General features: G+C 35.6%; 2 protein-coding genes across 4 annotated transcripts in view; both read right to left on the bottom strand.

The window, feature by feature from the left end:
* Positions 1-9,209, bottom strand: part of LOC106161093 (uncharacterized) — a 54,865-nt gene extending 45,656 nt beyond the window's left edge. For both annotated transcript variants that reach the window (XM_087002703.1, XM_087002702.1), the window contains exon 1: positions 8,591-9,209. In XM_087002703.1, the coding sequence (XP_086858829.1) occupies positions 8,591-9,061 (471 nt within the window). In that variant the 5' untranslated portion in view covers positions 9,062-9,209. The remainder of the gene's footprint in view (positions 1-8,590) is intronic.
* Positions 9,210-10,289: 1,080 nt separating this feature from the next.
* On the bottom strand, positions 10,290-19,427 carry LOC106176777 (general transcription factor IIE subunit 1). Of its 2 annotated transcripts, none has more exons than XM_013559300.2 (5): positions 19,331-19,427; positions 16,633-17,308; positions 16,092-16,320; positions 15,616-15,829; positions 10,290-12,369 (listed from the first exon to the last, which is right to left on the bottom strand). In XM_013559300.2, the coding sequence occupies exons 2-5, from the start codon at positions 17,295-17,297 to the stop codon at positions 12,194-12,196; spliced, it is 1,284 nt and encodes a 427-aa protein (XP_013414754.1). In that variant the 5' UTR covers positions 17,298-17,308; positions 19,331-19,427; the 3' UTR covers positions 10,290-12,193. The 2 variants fall into 2 exon arrangements, with proteins under 2 accessions (XP_013414754.1, XP_013414753.1); XM_013559299.2 differs by having other exon boundaries at positions 19,263-19,356.
* Positions 19,428-19,441: the final 14 nt, after the last annotated feature.

A 19,441-nucleotide genomic window follows, 5' to 3' on the forward strand; every position in this document is an offset into this window, starting at 1 on the left:
TAATTACTGGCAGCGCGAGCCAATTAGGCCTACTTATAGTAACTGGCTCGCGCTGCCAGTAATTACGCCGCGGGATATTCAGGGCACAGACCGTGATCATAAGACATACCGCAAATAGAAAATAGAATTTAGAAAATAGACATTGCATGTGAATGAAGCCTAAGAAGTGGATCCAAACTTGTTTCAGGTTGCACATAATCAGATGGTCCCTTGGATGGGGGATGGGGGGTGGGGGGTAGAAGTCTAGTTTGCTGCTTAAGGTAATGCATCAAACCTAATAATTCACTGTGCAATTTGATTACAAGGCCTAACCAGTCTGATGTGTGTAAACTATCTATGTGATAAAACTCAGACAATAAATGATAGTAACAATGGTGCACAAGCTGATAGTCTTCAATCCAAGCAGACTAACTACGAAAGACATTTAAAAAAATCATAATAACCAGAAGAATTGCTTATGTAAAAAAAAAAGAGACTGTTGGAGTGACAGCTAAATATGTTTCCTATCATTTATACTGGTAGTTGCAGTAACCCCTGACACTTGGCCAATCCTAAACTTTTGATGGTGGCAATGTTAAATAGATTGAATCCAGAAACGTACCAAAAGTCAGGCTACACAACTGGACAGAAGGAATTCAAAAACAGCTGAAGCCACAACAGTTGGAATATTTTCATTTTCTCTCAAATACAGAAAAAGAAAAAAAAACACCATTCAGTAACCACCCAAGTTCACAAGTGACTGCATACATGTTTTCCAAATGTTTGTAGTCAACAAATATTGTCAAGGGGACAATTAATTTTTTCTTACTAAAAAATTACCTCTTGTATATTTGGCCAATATCTGTGTGATTACCTTTTGAGGCATGTGGTTTGCGTATACGTTGCATATAATTGAACAAGTTTAGAAAATAGTGAATAGGTCTAAAGAATAAAATATGTGAATGCCTATAACATAATGGTTTAATTTCCTACAATTCTCTTTCCTTATCTACTACAGCAATGTCTCCACAAATCATTTGTCAATTGCTAACATTTCCTCACAAGTCTTAACCTCCCCTCTCTTCAATCACATGAAAACCATAATTGTTCTACATTGTCAGCCAGCATGTTTATTCTATTTCGCCAGACAATTTTTTGCTACAGATCAAATAGAGATGAATATCCCCTCCAGAGGATTGAGAGATGCAACAATATCTTTTTCAAAGAGGGGCAACATTGGGCCATTTGTTAAGGGCATGCTACACAGAAACCTCACAAATACAGCACCCTCCTCCTTTACTGATAGAACACAATCGATAATAGGGTTCATCCCCTCCCTTCCATCCATACACTTCACTCCAGACAGGCGTGTTCTGAATAATCCACCAACGCTATTTATACATTCCTCATTCAACAAATTGTAATTTCCTTAGATAATCAGTTATCTTTTTCTGATAGATTTCTTCCAGGCATAATTCAGACACCCAGGCCTTTTACTCATAAATCATTTAACAAATATTTACATCACACAATTAAGAGGGAAGGTCCTTAACAATATCTATAGGTTGAGAGGAAAGGTAAGCACTTAAAGCCGACAAAGGCCCAGGAACCTTTGGCTCCAATATTGCTGATAAATGTGCAATTCTGCCCTCTTCGTGAGAATCCACCACTGTTATTTCATTTGTGGTAGAGTGCCCAAATACTATAGAGTAACAGTTCCCTGTCGCCAGCAAAGTCTTCAAGAAAGGACCCAAGTATCGCTCACCACGTAATTCTAGCAGGGCCGATAATTTGTCCAAACTTTTACTTATTGACTTGTAACAGGCCGATCAAAGTTGTGCTATTCAAACAATTATTGAGCGAACTGATCAATGGAAAGGTTTTTTTTATTCTCCTGATTATGTTAAATGGGCTGGTGAAAGAGTGCTTTACTACAAAATGGAATGGGATAATATTTTTATGTTCTCTTTTCTCTGCTATCATATCACCAATTCACCTTTCCCCCTTCAACATTGTGTGAGACAATAAAACACTTTCTCCTACACCTTATTCAGTAAACATCAAAAGCTATAGATTAACCGCATAGGTCTGGGTTTTTTCTTTCACAATGTAACCAAACTTAGAAATACCTTTGCTTTCTAATTCAAAATAAACATTTCTATTCACATGCAGCAATGTCGTAGCAGCAGAAGTATAGATCAGACTTTTTCACTGTTAAATTTATTCTTTGAGAGTGTTCCACATATATCAATATTCAAAACATCAAGGTAGTCTTTTTCATGTTAAGTAGCCTGTCTATGCTATCAAAGCTGCCCATCACATCAAAGTGTCATGTCCGAGAGGCTAGGTGATGAAAAGCCATTACTTAAAGAGAGAGGTCCACTTCAGCAGACCATATCTATTTTGTTTCCAAACACCATTCAACTGATGGGATGTTTGCAATACAAAGTAAGACAATTTTCCAATGTTTTTCTGATGGGGCTTTTGCTTCCACCCTGCTGTCAACAGACACCCTGTCCAAACACATCATGCAGGAATAATGTGTTCTTTTTAAATGGCACCCATGGAAGTCTGACCATGTAAAACACTTTGCTTCACTGTTTCTTTTATTCCATCTCCCCTTTCTGACACCAGAAAGAACAAAATTTCAACCTAGAGGCTATTCTGTGGCATGTTGTTTTCATCAGAAGGGTCGAACAAAATTTTAGACTCTTTCTGCCAAGAGATGACATTATTTCTTTGTTGGTGGGCCAGATTATTTTTTTCCTGTAACATAATACACCAATAGATGCCAACAAGTTAAAGTGAAAAGAAAACATAATGACGCTGGGAGTGAGAGATAAATGGTTTCTTCTTGCAGTAATCAATTTGGGCATAAATAATAAATTGCTTAATGATTACAGGGGAGTGGGGTCAATTAAGGCAAGAACTAGAGCGTATTGTCATCTGACTACCAGTCATATTCTTGGTTAACTGTGTAATTTGATTTTAATCACAGGTAATACAATCACCTGAACTCAGGTGGAAAAATTACTTGACTTTGGGGTTTTACCCTGGAACACCTCATATCAAGCAATATCTTTATACAATTTTCCAATATCGTACCTGGGCTTCTCCTTGCAATCATTATTTTTTGTGTTGGCCAAATAAAATAAAGTTATAATCAATTCAATTATAACTTTATGAGCAAAAAGCAAACATTTGACATAATTTTCTTTGTTTCTTTCTCAGAAAATTACCCTTAAATCATTAGTAGGTTAGTCCAAACCTTGACATGACTGTCAAAGCAATTTAATGTATTTTTTTCAACTATTCTCTGTATGAAGTGAACTAAGTGTTCATCAGTACATTTGATTGTCCACAATAATCTGAACATCAGGGTACTAAGCCCAGGTTAGGAGTTGAATGCTTTCTGTTTAACTTTTACACCTGTAAGACCAAACTCACTTTTTTTTCAATGTTTTGTTCATTTTATGTGCACAGGTGGATGGAGTCTTCTTACTGTTTGATTTGTTTATTCACCTATCCTCAATGTTAACTATATAGAAGGCACATTATGAGGTAATCCTACTCTAACATTACATATATATTCACACTACCACCTAAGTGGAAGTAATCATACATAAACAAACAACGCTCAGCTGTACCTGTCTTGGAGAATTCATCATACTCATGTTTTTCATATCCCATTTATTTTACCACCCATTGTGTTGAGAAGTTAGCTTCTGATTGCGAGGGTTTTAGGTTTCTGATGTGGAATGATCAGAACAAGGCTGCACCTGTGACACCTCCACATAGGAGATTATTAAAGTCTAACTATTCACTATTTCTAAAACAGAAACTTTTATTACAAAAGGCAGGGTAATAAGATTCTCTAAAAAAATAAAATTATTTCACAACCCCTTGAATTAGTCTGGTATTTAGGGGAAGCATTTTTCTGGTATTCTACAAGTTAAATTGCAAAAGTTTGGCATACTGATAAAAGCTTGAGTTTCTTTAACTGATGTGTCATTTCATTTGTCATCATATTAAGAGCCCAGGTTCTCTGCACCTGATGCCATACATACAAACGCACACCTGTATTGTTCAACTGATACATCTTAAAACATGGAACAGATCTGATCAGTACATAAGGGTATACCATGGCAAACAATCCTCATGGAAAAAAAGTAATAAATAAGAAAATCCTTCCAGTTAGACCCCTCCTATCTTCCAGACAATATGACCAGGTGAGTGTGTTCATCCTGTTTATTTTTCTGTAAGCCAAGCACTGTTGTACCCAGCCTACACTGAAACCCAACACGGAAAAGGCTGAGCAACTTTCTGTTCATGCACATTGATCCACATCTTGACCAGCAGGGCAATTCTATGATTAATGGTTATTAATGGGTGATAATGAGAGGAAGTGAAGAAAGAGTCATAGGGGAAAAGGTAAAGGGGAGCAGGTGAAAGAAATGTGTAGACAGAGACCAAATATTGATGTCCTAGGTTCAATTACTACAGTTCACTCTGAACCACCACTGCAGTCAGGCAGGCAAATGATCTCACTGTCTGACACTGTCCCAAAGTTATCAAGACTAAATCTAAGGAGACAGACTGACACTATTCCATAAAAGTCTCCAAATAATTCTGAAATAATCCAATTAATGACTATTAATAGGTAGGTAAGTTATTTACAGCCGACATATCATGAAATCACCTTCTCCTAAATAATACAATTAGTTTACAGCTGGCTTTACAGGAAACATTTTAACAGTGAGTGAGGTGACAGAAAATCAGTTATAAAAAGGAATCCTTCAGCCATCTGTCAACTATACTATGTCATGGTGTTAATCCTATGGTCATTTATGGCAAAAGGCAGACCACCAACATGAAGGTCTTCCGAAAAATATTTGTGGTAAAATTTATGATCTGTTAAACCTATTGTTTTAGTAGCACATATCACTGTATCAACCATTCAATCAGTCAAATACCAGGTATCATGGTTGTCTGTTTGTTATAATGCTATATTGTCATAATTTTTATGTTCTGCTAAGTCTGAAGCAATGCTATTACTATACATTGAAATACATACTGAAAAGAACTATTAAATCTGTAGAAAAATATTTTACCAGTATAACTGAGATAATTAACCAAATAAATAAATGAATAGTATGATGCCAAAATAGATGAGCAAAAGACAGACTTTTGTGCATGCAGGTAGAAATATGTTGGATGTGAACAACTTTGAAGTGGTTTGTGCTCAGAACTCTGACAAGGCAGCCAATCAAACACTTATATCAAGGAAATGCCTAGCAAACCTTCACAAAAATACTTCTCTACCATCAAACCCTTCAGATAATGAAGTCCTTCAAAAATACCCATCCACCTCATTTGCTTTGATATTATATTCTTATGAACTTCCAACTGTTCTATCCAGACAAGTAAAAGGTTTTATACTAGACTGACCATTTATTATCCATATTCTGGTAGTCAAACTATGCTAGAAAGGACCCTTGTATGGCACAATTATCAAATGGCCTTAGCCCTGCTGGGTGTAACACTGCAGGTCATAGCTTTGAAGTTGTGCATCATCTTATCACCTGTGTAAGGTAGGTAGTTACAGTAAGTCTGCAGTATTGTCCAGGACAAGGGAAGGTGAGAGTAACAGCTGTTGAGGGAGGAAAATCTGTGGACATCGTCAAATTAAGTGAATGGGCCTGATTGTGTATCTTTGTGCCAAAGGTAAACAGCAGCTGGCCAGGATAAATCTCTCATAGTGCCCCATACACTGTCTGCATCCATTTTCCATAAAGTACATTCTATATCACACAAAGCACACATGTACTCACTGTGGCAAATGTACTGGATGTAAACAGGGAAAAATGCGTTTAACATGGGCAGCAAAACAATGAGCACCATTTTTTCGGTATTTTTTCCTGCAATATTCTTGTAAACTGTCTGCTTTGTCCAACTAAGGAAACAGACATCATGATTTACATAACATATAAAATCCAAAACGTAGGCAGGCAAGTTAGTGAATCTTAACCACATTTACTGTAACCAACAAAAAGTCTCTTTGTGTTGAACAAAATGTTGGACATTTCAGTAAATAGGCTTTCTACAACAATGACCTTCCTATCACTCTTTGATGAAAGTATAATTCTCTACTGCATGAAGTAATTTCCCTAATCTAGTTGCTCTATGGACATAAGTCCTATGATTTTGCTAATGTTGAAGGGTACATTAAGGCTTCGTTCACATGGAAAGTCTATTTTCTAAAAATCTATTTTCTATTCGCGGTATCTTATGATCATGGTCTAAGACATCACAAGACATACCGCGAATAGAAAATAGAATTTAGAAAATAGACATTGCATGTGAATGAAGCCTAAACCCGAATATGACATGTGGCAAACAATGTTCACATCTTGTGAATTATACTGAATGCTGGAATTATAGAAATATTGTATTTTAATACAATAAAACCTCAACTTGAAGGTCTATAACATGTGAAAACATTCTACAGAAGAACATTGTTTAAAGTTTCAGATATTTTACCAGCCTTTCACATATTGCTGTTTAAACTGATTAAACTAAAGAAAACGACATTAAAAATTATGTTTGTACCTTGATCATCACTAATGTTGGATTTACAAATGTCTAAATGGTTGAATGTTTTTCATTCCTGAGTGTTTAGTCCCTGAAGTGTTGTACTGTAACTACATTTCTCAAATAAAGGCATTGCACTCTAACTTTGTCAAATTACCAAGCACCCTTTTCCTTTCTTCCTCTTTTGATTGGAATAGTGAAGTGTATTTGTAAAAAGTTAATATCTTAAACATCTGCCAAGTCTTAGCCTATTATTGAAAGAAAATTACTTGGATCGGGATGAAGTTTATCATAGGTCAGGGTGATGTTATGACCTTTTTAAAAGTGGAAATGTCTCAGCTGATTGGATAGGCATAGTGCCTCTTCTCTCAAGAAGTCTCCAAGTCTATTGATTGTTGGAGTCACCTTCTGCTCATCTGCACAGATGAAATTGACAACTTCTGATGTTGTCAATTACAATGTTTTTTCCAAGCATAACTGAAACTGACAAGACAGTAGTTGTCAGTTTCCCATTGTAGATAACGCTGAAATGAACATGTATACAGTGAGGTAAGAAATCCCCTTAGAGGAAAGAATGTATTACCCTTCTTGCTAAGATGCTTAGTAGTTACATTGCTTTAATCAGATACTTGTGGCATATGTGATCCCCAAAGCAACCTGCTGTCATTGTTAATTACAGGAAACCAACCTGAGCTATGTCAGATGCAGCAGCTCATCTGTAACACTACTAGAATATCTTATCCTCAAGTGTACTAGGCACTGATAATGAGCAGTCTATTCTATGCCTACAGCCCCTACAGAGAGCACACTTCCTGATATAAATTGGAAATGCCAACAAATACACCCAACCTTTTAATAGTTTCTATATAGTAGTTGTATTAATCACAAAAAATACTCTAATGCACTTTCCTACCTATGTCTTTATTGTGACAATGTCTTTATCTAAAATTTTAAATGCACTTAGAAATATCTAAGCAGCATATTGTGCCTTTCATTTTATATAGCGGAAAGGCTTTCAGTATATAAATCACAAAAACAAATCTATAACTGTTGATTATGGCTGATGGTTTATATATTTGTTATGAAGATATCTCCAATCCTACTGGTAGTCAAAGATGAAAACTTTTCAACACTAATGAAATAAAGATGTCTTAATAATGTCAATTTGAGCTGAGTAACCACTTTTTCTTCCCATCTGTCTGTCGCCACTGCTCTCTCTCTCTCATGACAATAAATGTGAGCAGAGAGATGCAGAATGAGCCTCACCAGCAGGCAGCAATTAATGTCAATTTATTAATTGAGCGGCTGTGAGAAACTAATGGTCACAACATTAGGAGCCAGACACAGCTTTTGTCCTGGTTATAAAAGCCCTATTCTTATGATTAAATCACCTCTTCTTTGCAATAATAATGATATCAATATTTTATCAAACGCACAGGTAGAGTTTAACAGGCCCCACTGCTTTCAATGATCTTTCTGATAACCTGAGGTGTCTACAGAAGATTTGCGGTGCATGGCCCCAACCCATGCCCTGTGACGGAAATAGAACCGTAATTATAACATAGCAATACCAAATTATACAGAGATATATGTAGAGATATTTGTTCTTTACCCAACCCAAGTGCTTTGCTTTGATCAGTACACTTTATTTAACCCATTCTGTTCGCCTGTGAACTTGCCGAAAAGCACACTATTGGGAATTATGTCCACAATAGGTCAATGATTTTACATAATGACTCTAAAGAGCAATAATAATTCTCTTGCATAAACAGTTGTGGTTTGTTTGGGTTTGTAGGCCCATGACCATATACTCCTATATAATTTTCATAGCGGAACTTTGTAGGTGGGTGAAGTAAAAACACATAAGAACAAACATTTTTAGAACATGAAGTGATTAAGTACCTGGGAAACTTTTCTGATTACAGAACAGCATTGATTTTTATTGAATGTGACATACAATAAAAAGTGTTATTTACTTTTGTGGGCCTACTGTCTGTGCAAGGAAGTTCGGCCGACTTACCTGACTAGAAAGTTGAGATAGATCAATACGATCTTGTGATAGTTTTTCCAGAATAATTGCAGTTAATTTCTTTTGTGGAATAACAACAAGAGCATTCTTTCCCTCTTCATACTCGTCTACCCTGTAGTCCCGAGGCAAGTAAATGTCTTTGGAAGGCGAAGTGGGTGTTGTGTCTGTACTACTCGAGTTACTGAGAGGTCTCGGAGAAACTTGGTCATTGTATGGGTAATTTGTAACGCCTGGTTCTTCTAGTGTAAAATATACTGAAGTGGCACCCTCCTCTCGAATCTGGTGTACAGCTTTCAAGATTTCTTTTCTGTGGCTCTTTTTAACAACTCCGATAGCGTCCAAATCATCTTCTCCGATTTGTTTGCAAACTTCCAAGTCGTCGTACCCGTTGTCTAAAAATGCTTGAGTATATCCGACAAAATTCAGAGACCTCAGCCAGTTTTCGACGATGTTCTCCTCCATAACGCATTGGTATATATGTGTATTTAGCGTCTACCTAACTATATTCACTTTTCTTAACACATCCATTATAAACACAGAGACAACTTGCGGCACACTTCACGCTCACTCGGAAAGTACAGTCAACTACTGACATTTCCACTGCGCGCGCACTACTGCGCCATCTGACGTCATTTTGGGGAAACCCTCCACTTCGCGGAATAAAACGATTCCGCCATCAAAGAAAAAACAAATAAATAAATTGACAAACAATGATTCACCACCTGCCTTAATACCTATTCCTGCTACATAATGTTTATGCCTCATTCAAGTTTTGCGTTTGAGAAAAACCAATGAAAACAGAATCATTATTTGAGAAGTGCTTACAATAGCGCGTTATGCAGAATCCTCGTGTAGCCTCATGTTTGACTTGAAGACCATTGTAGGCCTCAGATTATTACATCTATGGAAATGGCAAAGTACTTTCACAACTCAAGTTCAGGATAACCAATGCGACAGAAATATATGCAACAGTTTTGTATTTTTATACAGCCATCAGGCCCGTAGCCAGCAATTTCAAAAGGGGGGTTCTTTTTCTGAAAAAGTGGACCTTTTTCCATAAAAACTTCATGTACCTAGAGCAAATTTTAGCCAGAGTGGACCTTTTCCCAGCAAAAGGGGCGGTTCTTTCGAACCCCCCGAACCCCCCCTGGCTACGGGCCTGGCCATGTTATACTTTTCACTTCATTACATCCCAAATCATGTGTGTGAATTCTGCATGAACATGAATGTTATTAATAGCTTGCATCCTTAGGCAAAATCATTTTTGCATAATTTACAGCCCTACACATTTGTTTTTTGACTCAGTCCCAAAGAGTCATACCCTTGAGGGAGCATCAGCTATGGTCTTAATGACCATTAAACTGAATTTATGATTAGCAATATATTGCTCTCAGTAAAATACATTCAGTTCATCAAGGCAACAGGCTGCAGTGGTCAGCTTCCAATTTAAATTAATTTAGAGTTTGAATTTCTAAAATAAAAACTGACATTTTTTGACATATGAAGTTTGACACCAGATCAATATGTGCGCAAATGAGTTCTTCGTATATTGTGTTAGGTGTCCCTTCAACAGGTCAGCCCATTGTTTTCAAGAACTGATTGCTGTCAAATTCCAGCAGTTTTTTCAATTTCATCAGGCAGACAACCCAGGGTTTTCTTTCAACCAGAAAGAAGAAAAATGGCCTCAGCGTAGGGTGTATTCATCTAGTGTATTCATCTTTATTCATGTGGTATGGTGATACAGTCCCCTGGAGAGTTAGATATGTCACTAGAGTTGACATCCTCAAATCATAAATTGATAAAATTTGCAGTGCTTTAATATCAAAAAAATTTAGTAGACAAAAGCAAAGCTGATCATATTTCAAACTGTTGCATTAAGTATCATAGTCAAGCATGAGACAATAATTAACATGATGTGTATTTTGTCTGATGCATATGAACAGCAATACCAACAATACCTTATTTCTATTCTATGCAATATCGTAGGTTTTTAGAAGTTGTATACTCAGTCTGAAGGAAACTTTTTAAATATGTAGAGGAAGCAGTGAAATATATGTTGTAACTAAAATGATTTTACACCTGCAAAGGGAAGTACAAAGTTCGGTTATATAAATACATATAGCCAATTCTGTAAAAAAAACTCAAATACTAATAAATTAAACTATGCGAACATGTCAAATTACTTTGACATATACATTAATAACAAGTAACTGCAAATTCAGATATTTCAAGGTGCATCAGTTATTTCATGTCTTAACTATGGGTGATCTATCTTAAATGAGTCATATAATAAGTGGTGTAGAAAAGCAACATTTTTGGGTTCTATTTACGATATCTGAAAACAAAATAATATAATTTTGTAAGTGAACTACATTGAATTAATCAATAAAAAAACTGCATTCTAGGAAACTTGTCAACTTTTAATTGCTATGCAATCAATTTTTCAAAGGAAAAAGATATATATATAGAAACCACTTATTATATAATATGAAAACAAGTGCAGGGAAATAATAATTCAGATTCATAAGTTATCACCACATATAAACATTTGCCCCCACTTAGGGTGTTGCCCCCTGACTGGATGAAAACTTGTATCTTGCAGGTTTATGCCCCCTTACAACTTATGTCACAGTGAGCAAACACAAGCAGAAACAGCTCAAAAATGACTAATAAGAAGCCACTTAAAAACACAGGCACACTTGATAACACTGTGGCTGATGTTGGTCAACTTATTAACCTAGAGTAATTCTTTTGTTAAGGTGTCTGATCAACTGTAAGGCCGCATTAACAATAGTGGCTTAACTACTCCATAGATCAAATATGGTGACCCACTTAAAAGCTTGCCATCTAACCCACTAATGGACAATGAATAGATTCCCTGCTAGGATTACGCAACAAGCATTCAAGTGGGTCGGCCATATTTGATTCACGGACCAGTATTTCTGAAACTATGTGAACCTTAGTGAACACTACTAGTTTTATTATTAAAGGCAAAAATTGAAGTAAAGTGTAAGCTTTATGTATCTGAGAGAGATGGCATCAGCATATAATATACTATTCTCATTGTCTAACAGTGGCAATGACCATTTGAGAAGAGATTAACATTTGGATGACAAATCTAGAGACGACTTCGCACAAGACTTTCAAAGTAAATTGTTACAGCCCTGTCAAATTTTGTATGGGCCAGTCTACAACTATTTAATTCCTTAAACACTTGAGATCAGAAAAGCCACACATAATCTTTTAACAGTAGTATTACCTTATGGAAATGTAGACAACCTTCTTCTGCAGACATTTTAAGATATTCAAAAGATTTAACGACCAGTTTTTCTGAGCTGTGTTTCTTCTGCCCAGTTGTTGTTTTCTCAAATGTGAAGGCAAGAGCTCTTGATGACATGAACTGCACTCCCAAAATCTTCTTGTACTAGAATCCGTAACAGAACCTGAACCTGTGAAGCTTGACATGCATTCATAAGTACATCTTAAAAACTCATCTAGCCTTAATGTCATGACTTTTTGTCACAGTTTATCTTTTATGCTGACTGTTTCGTCATCTCATTCTGATTTCTGTTTTTGTCTGAAAAATTCCAATTATCACTCATACATATCAGCATACATGTCTTGTCCCATTTTGATGAAGGTTTCTTTTTCAGAGGGTGTCATCTGGTGTACCATATCATCTGTTACCTCATGGAATGGGATCTTTTTGTCACCTATTGTCACCATAGGCTCAGCCTCATCATCCTCATCACTTTCCATTTCATCAACAGCTAAGAAATAGAAAATATATGGTATATAAATCAAACATTATATCTTTTCATTTATTTCTATTCTTTGGAATTGACTAAAAATAAATTAATGAAAATTTAAGAGGTAAGAAATGCAAACAAATAGATGTAATGTCTTCATCATTTATAAACCAAATTATTTTCTTTCTCACTTCAGAGTTTTGTATGAACAATTATATTGAAAGATCAAATAGATTTTTTGAAATTATTCAAAAACAATCTTGGGCTGGGGTGGACTTTCAATGTACTAAGAAAGATCAAGAAAATAAGTTTTTTTTCTACCCTAGAATACTACCCTGGAATAAAATCCAAAGTTTACTCATCACAGTGGAATGCGACATCTACTAAATTTACAAAAATATTTTATGCATTGTAACATTTTGCAAAATAACAGCCGGAATAACAGTAATTTCCAATCTCATTTATCAGTAACCTCACAGACATGAAGTCTAAACATCCTGTTATCAATGACACCATCACACCTTTCATCGCGTTCATCTAAGCCACAAGAGCACCCCTCACGTCACCTTTATCAAGTGTTAAGACCACATGACAAGATCCCCTATTAACATACGTGACCACAGATGATGGGACAAGATGTGCACCAGGGTGACAGTTTCACTGGTTTACAAAAGATACCTGGTATTAATACTTTACATGGTAAAAACTGGGTTTCTGTTAAAGTATTTATCAATTAATAAAGTTATCAGAATACCACATATCTGCAAAATTAGCCCCCCCCCCCACCCCCCCCAATGCAGGAAAACTAATGTTTTTTTTTCTTTTTCATAATTTCAGGTTATTTGCATTGATCATTCTAATCTAGGACCCTCTAGATAAATTTGTTTTTGGATCATAGTTGTAATAAAATTGCCCAAGTCACCAAGGGCGGGACCAGCTGATACATAGACAGCTATTATCTATTCTTATCTACATGTTTATCTTCATCAAAATTCTTTTCAACAAAATGCTTTCAAATGGAAAGGGGTAAGTAAACAGTTACACCCTCATAAGTCTCAATAAGGGGCAATTATTGTTAGGTGGGGTTATGCTTAGCATACTTTTTGCATGTAACAACATCTGCTGTAGTTATTTCCAGCTCTAAAATTATTTGTATGCATAATTTTGGTGTGTTTTCTTGTATTTATGGAACATAACATTACCAAAAGATGGTGTTAAGTGCAAAAATATTACTTTTTACTTTGCTGAAGTAACCAAATATATTTCACATATCACTCCCACTTTTTTTTATGAAAATCGCATTGTACAAAATTAATGTCTCCATAACACTGAAGAGAAATTTTAATGCTTGTGAAAAAAGTTCATAAACGTGACAGTGATGTGCGGTGAATATACTGAACAACCTTGTCAAACAATGCAGAAATTGAATGGAATATATCTGTGCATCACAATGAGGAAACAGTAGTCCATCTGCCTGACTTCTGGTTACAAAAAATGTGAATAACAAGAAAAACAAGATACTGAAATATGAAACATTAACATGCACTATTCCATGTCTAGACTTCATGTCTCTCTCAAAAGGATGTAAAAAATGTAACATACTTATCAGTTCATAAATCATACATCTTAGGGGAAATTGTAAAGGAACTTTGGAAAGGGTAAAAAATTATTTTTGTTTCACTGGGTGTAAAATATAAAGACCATCAAAGGACTTGCTTCTGCCCCCTCTAACCACTCCCCTTCTTCACACACACACACACACACACACAAGATTTCTGTCTGGGTCTTAGTCTTTTTCTATTCTCTTTAAAAATAAAAGCTGTAGCCCTGTAAATCTGGTGCCCCTCTAACATTTTTGCAAAAACAGTATTCCAACGCAACACATATATGCAACTAAACAAGTTCCTGAATCTCAACAGATATGAGCCAATCTTAGCAAACTATTAACAATCATTTCATGAAAAACGCACTGCCCTTTATTCCACTGTGGATATTGTACTTTCTTTAATCCTGATAAAAAACGCTCATGCTTGATGTTAAGATCACTTGTTAAATGGGATTTTCCAGTTTACTGTAATTGCAGCTTCAAATGATTTACAATTCAGTTTAGAAGTATATATGATATTGCATCACAGCAAATAAAATTATCTTGGGGGGGGGGGGATCGCTCTTTACTCATGCCACACTTGTTAACTACAAAACAATATCTTTTTTGTCCTATGTTATTCATTTAGGATATTTAAATTTGTATTGTTAAGTTTGATCAATAACTCTGGCAAGTCATCTAGTCTTGATAATGAGGACCGAAAGAAAGCCAAATGATGGATGTAAGTATGTAACAGTTGTAAACTCAAATATTTCACATTGAGCAAAGGATTATTTTCCCACTTTTGACCAATTTGAATAATTTCAACTCTTCTTTCAGTGGATTTTTTCCAATTCATTTTATAAATGTCCAGACTAAATGTTGAACACTTTTTTTAATACCTCTATGAAAACCCTATGTTTTATTTCTTATTTGCAATAACAAGCCTGTCTAACGCAATGTGTTACCTAAGGTTTTTTTTTTTTTTTTTTTTTTTTTTTTTTTTTTTTTTTTTTTTTTTTTGGGGGGGGGGGAGGGGGGTATTTGGTTTGGGCCAGTAGATTCTCAGACCCTGGTGGTCCAGATGGCCTGTAAGTTGGAGAGTATTTGGCATAGATTGTCATTTTCAAGTATTTAATAACATATCACATTTTAAAAGAAAGAATTTGTGTACTTAGATAACAATCCTTTTAGCTTTAATTGATGACAGCCATCATCTGACTGTTACACCCCATTTCCATAGATTTTTAGATCGATCTATCCCTGTAGGGAGTCTCACTAGATTACTGTCAGCTTGGCCGGCTTAAGCATCTGTCCCGCCTACTAAAAGCTGTAAGGGGGTAATTAACTATGGTGCCCGCTCGGCTGACTGCAATTTAGCGTGAACCCCCAGGGCGTTAGGTCGATCTAAAACATAATCTTTAGGTCGATCTAAATCTCTGGGAAAGCACCCTTACATGTTGTGTAGATTGGCTGGTCACCGTCAGTTATATTTTTAAAGTTATAATGACAGGAGAGGATCTGATTTGAATTTAAAAAGACTTTTTTAAAAGCAAAATGAACAGAACAATAAACGTGGTAAGCTTTGAAAAATGTGATAACCCACAATGAAATAAAAGACAGCACCTTAAATATGGTATATGATAATATTGTTGCTGACAATGTAACTAAACTCCCCTCACCTTCAGCACTGCCTCCCAGGATGGCTGCAGCTGGCTTTGATGCCTCATCTCCAGAGTCACTAGATGAGCTTTCATCATCACTGCCCCCAGGTAAGCCTGGCAGGCCCACAGCAGCAGTCTTCTTCTCATGTACCAGAAGTGTGCGCATGATGTCCTCACTGTCCTGTGCACGGACAGTGGAAGGTTCTTGTGTTGACAGACCTGGTTTAATTTCCTGGAAAGCAATATGTATGAAATATATTATGTACTTTAAAATTAGTTCAAATTGAAAAGGAAGAGCACACAATTTAGACATAATTAGGACAATAAAGTTATAATATTAAATTCTTTCATCAACAGCTAAAAATCAGTTTTTATCATTCAAACGTTTCAATTTTAAGAAAATTCCAAGTTATTTAACAACCCCAAAGACCCTCTGAATAAAATCCCTGCATTTGGCCAACATGTTTTTCAAAACATTTACAAAAAGAATTTACCTGGGGTGTTGTTTCTGCCACAGCTCCATCCACAGTGCTTTCCACCATCCAAATAGGACGTTCCTTTACTGGTTTTGTCTCAGATCCTGTCTGGTGGTCTTCTTCACCCATGCTGATAGTGACTGTATTTTCAGCAAAACCATAAGCCCTGTTCTTAGTGAGTTCTCCACTCCACACCGTCTTGTCCCCTGCTGCTGGATTCTTGGGGTGGGAACTTCCATGAGCCCGCCTGAATTAAGACATAGAAAGTTATCAGCAGTTCTAGTAAAGCACAGTTAGGCCTATAAAAATACTATAAGTGCTCTCTCTATCAGATAAACAGGCAAAATATACCATCACTAAGTTCTTTGTCTTTAACCAGTTGCTGATTATTCTTATCTTCCTGTGATTCTTTTAGTCCAACAGTATATTTATATCATCTTACAAGGGATGTCAGAGAGTGTCTTCCATTAAAAGATTAAAATATTCTGAAATAGTTTTAAAAGAAGCATTGTAAAATTATCTTAACATTCCTCTGCTCATTCTACTCAATTCTACACACCCTGTAATTGTCCGAATATCTGTGGGTTCTGGTTCAAGGATATCTTGTGAGAGTTTCACATCTTCCACCTCGCGGAGCAATTTGTATAATCTCTCCATTTGTTCATTAAATCTGGCCAGCACTGCCCTGGCATCCTGAACTGGCACTGCACTCTCATCCTCCACCACCTCTGTTCTACAGTATGTACACCTGAATGTGAATGTGGCCATGTCTAACAATTCCTTGGCTTCTAGGTCTGTGTAACTTTTATGGCATTCTGGGCAAATAAAAGAGGATCTGCTGGTTGAGTCCCTTTCTTGTGTCTCAATTTTCCTCCTCATGTGATCTAGCTTGTATTTGACTACATTCACAAAAACTTGATAATTAATGAAATAGTAATTATGCCGTGTGGTTTTCCCTTCAGAATCTGTCTCTACACGCATTCTGACTTTTATAAATCTGTCACTTTTCAAAGTGTTCATGATGGTTCTAAGTTGCTTGCGATCATATTTTAGAAGTTCTGCCATGTCTTCTTCTTTCATACATGGGTTTCGTACTAACATGTCAATTACTAAGGCATACTCTATTCCATAGAAACCCCTGGCTACATATCTTGCCAAAGTTTTCAGTGCTTCTGGAACCTCTGTAAGCACATCTGGTTCACTGGCTGCTACTGCTGTAGACATCCTGATAACCACTGCAAAAATAGAAAATGAACAACTTTATCATTATTAATTTTAACAATTTTAATTATTATTATGATGTATTCAAATGTGAAGTACAGTATTAGAATTACTGATTCATCACAAGGCATCCATACCAATAAATCTTATAGGTAACTGCCCTTGGAAGAATTCTACTCGTATCTGCCTTAAAGGTACATACAAACCGAGCATCGGTGGAGCGTGGATTCCCAGTAACACATGTAAACCACTTCTACTAGTTTCTAATATGACTCAAATAAATTTGACATGCCAAGGGATAAACTGAATAGATCACTCGATCTTTAGACCTTTAGACTGCTCCTTTCTTTAAATTTTTGGTAATAAATTTAACCTACTTTCATGACCTACTTTTCTGCCCCATTGACATACAGCTTAGAATGCCAGCAGAAAAAAAAACCTCCAAACATCATTTTCGGGTAAAATTAAACAACGCCTTTTGGTAATTCTCTTAGTTATACTACTTGAAACTATATGCTGGCATTTGGTTGGTTTTAGTGACAAAAATTTGACTTTGTAAAGGGATAATAACTCTTTGTATGAGATCTATATTCCACAATAAAAACATTGTGAATAACTCATAGAAATATAATATATTCTGTTTTACCACAAAAATGGCAGTTATAGCTATTATTCTGATATTTGAGCTTGTCTTCAGATCACGTGACCTCCATTGATGGTTATACTCCGTTAAAATCTCTTAAGAGATTTTAACAAAAAACCAAACTTTTAAGAAAAAAAACAGGGACTAACTTTGAAAGTAAAAATGGATTCATTAACCATTGGTAAGTATGGGAAAATTGTTGTTTACTCCAGGAAAATTCATTTTTTGGTCAAAACGAAGAGTTATTATCCCTTTAAATAATGACACAGATCTGATGTACTTAACCATTTTGCAGTCATTCTGTGCAAAAACAATAATTGCCCACAAGTTCATGTTTCTTTTACTTGCATCAAGATGACCTTATACTGCTAGCTAACAAGTTAAGAATACTTGTCTTAGTATGTCACACATTTAAAAATGTCCCAAAGTACGTCATATTTTCTTTATCTACATATCCTGCAAAACTACTAATTCAGACATTAAAAAATATAAAATTCCTTACATAAAAGTATCTGGCATTGATAGTACCTTCTGATATTTATAGGAAGACATGGCATTCTTAATGACCAAATGACTGGAAAATTATTAAATTGAGAATGGAATTAAACATCTAATCCAAGAGCAGGGATGGGTCGAGTAATGATACGTTGGTAACAGAAAATGGCTTTTTTCCAGACAAATTCACTTTGGCAGGTAAACCCCACATAGAGTATCCTTAAGATAAATTAGCACCAACACTCTGGGACAGTCCAATTTAGATTTAAATGGCAAAATGGAAAATACAGCAAAAAGGCAGTCATTTTAATAGCTGATGTGGAATGGAGATAACTGTTTAGTTGCTACTCTACTCACATGAGAGTGAGACTATCTACAAAATTGACTGCAAATATACCCCCCCCCCCCCGCCCCAAACAATTAAATTGAAAATAAATATTTTTACATTGTAACTTACATTGCAAAGCTCTTAATTTTTTTTTTTTCATTTTAAATGTAAATTACATTTTTAAAAGCCAATGAACATAATGTTTCAATGTATCTAATGATTTAATTTTCATTATAACTTTATTTGATTACATATAAAATGAAAAAGCTTTTTGTATATCACTGCGTTTAATTTCAGATGTTAGAATTCAATTTTGACATACATCTAGTAAATGCATTACATTTCCATCAAATCGAGAATTATTTCAACGGGTAGAGAAGTTACAACAATAACCTCATAATAAAAACACAACGACACGGATCGTCGCACATTTTACATTAAAGAAAACACTTCACTTGACGGGCATCTCAGTAATTACTACAGTCATATGACAGCATCTTACCAGTTTAGGGTTTCGGTCGTCTACAACATCTAATCATAATCATAATCAAAAGCAAAGCCAAACCTCACCTCGCTTTTTTTTAACGAAAGTAAGAAAATAATACGCTTCCGATGTCAGTCACCCAAGAAAGGCTTATTTTTAAATAAATATCTTAAAATATCATTGCAAAATCACTTTCA

Source organism: Lingula anatina, chromosome 1 (genome assembly GCF_051362555.1).
Source record: "Lingula anatina isolate TDL-2025a chromosome 1, LinAna3.0, whole genome shotgun sequence".
NCBI classification, from domain to species: Eukaryota; Metazoa; Brachiopoda; class Lingulata; order Lingulida; family Lingulidae; genus Lingula; species Lingula anatina.

Excerpts from the sequence above, each read along its gene's own strand:
- LOC106176777 (XM_013559300.2), bottom strand. The coding sequence starts at position 17,297 with ATGTCTACAGCAGTAGCAGCCAGTGAACCAGATGTGCTTACAGAGGTT. Across the intron at positions 16,321-16,632 it reads GATATTCGGACAATTACAGG|GCGGGCTCATGGAAGTTCCC; the intron begins GTGTGTAGAATT and ends GTCTTAATTCAG. Across the intron at positions 15,830-16,091 it reads TGGCAGAAACAACACCCCAG|GAAATTAAACCAGGTCTGTC; the intron begins GTAAATTCTTTT and ends ATTGCTTTCCAG.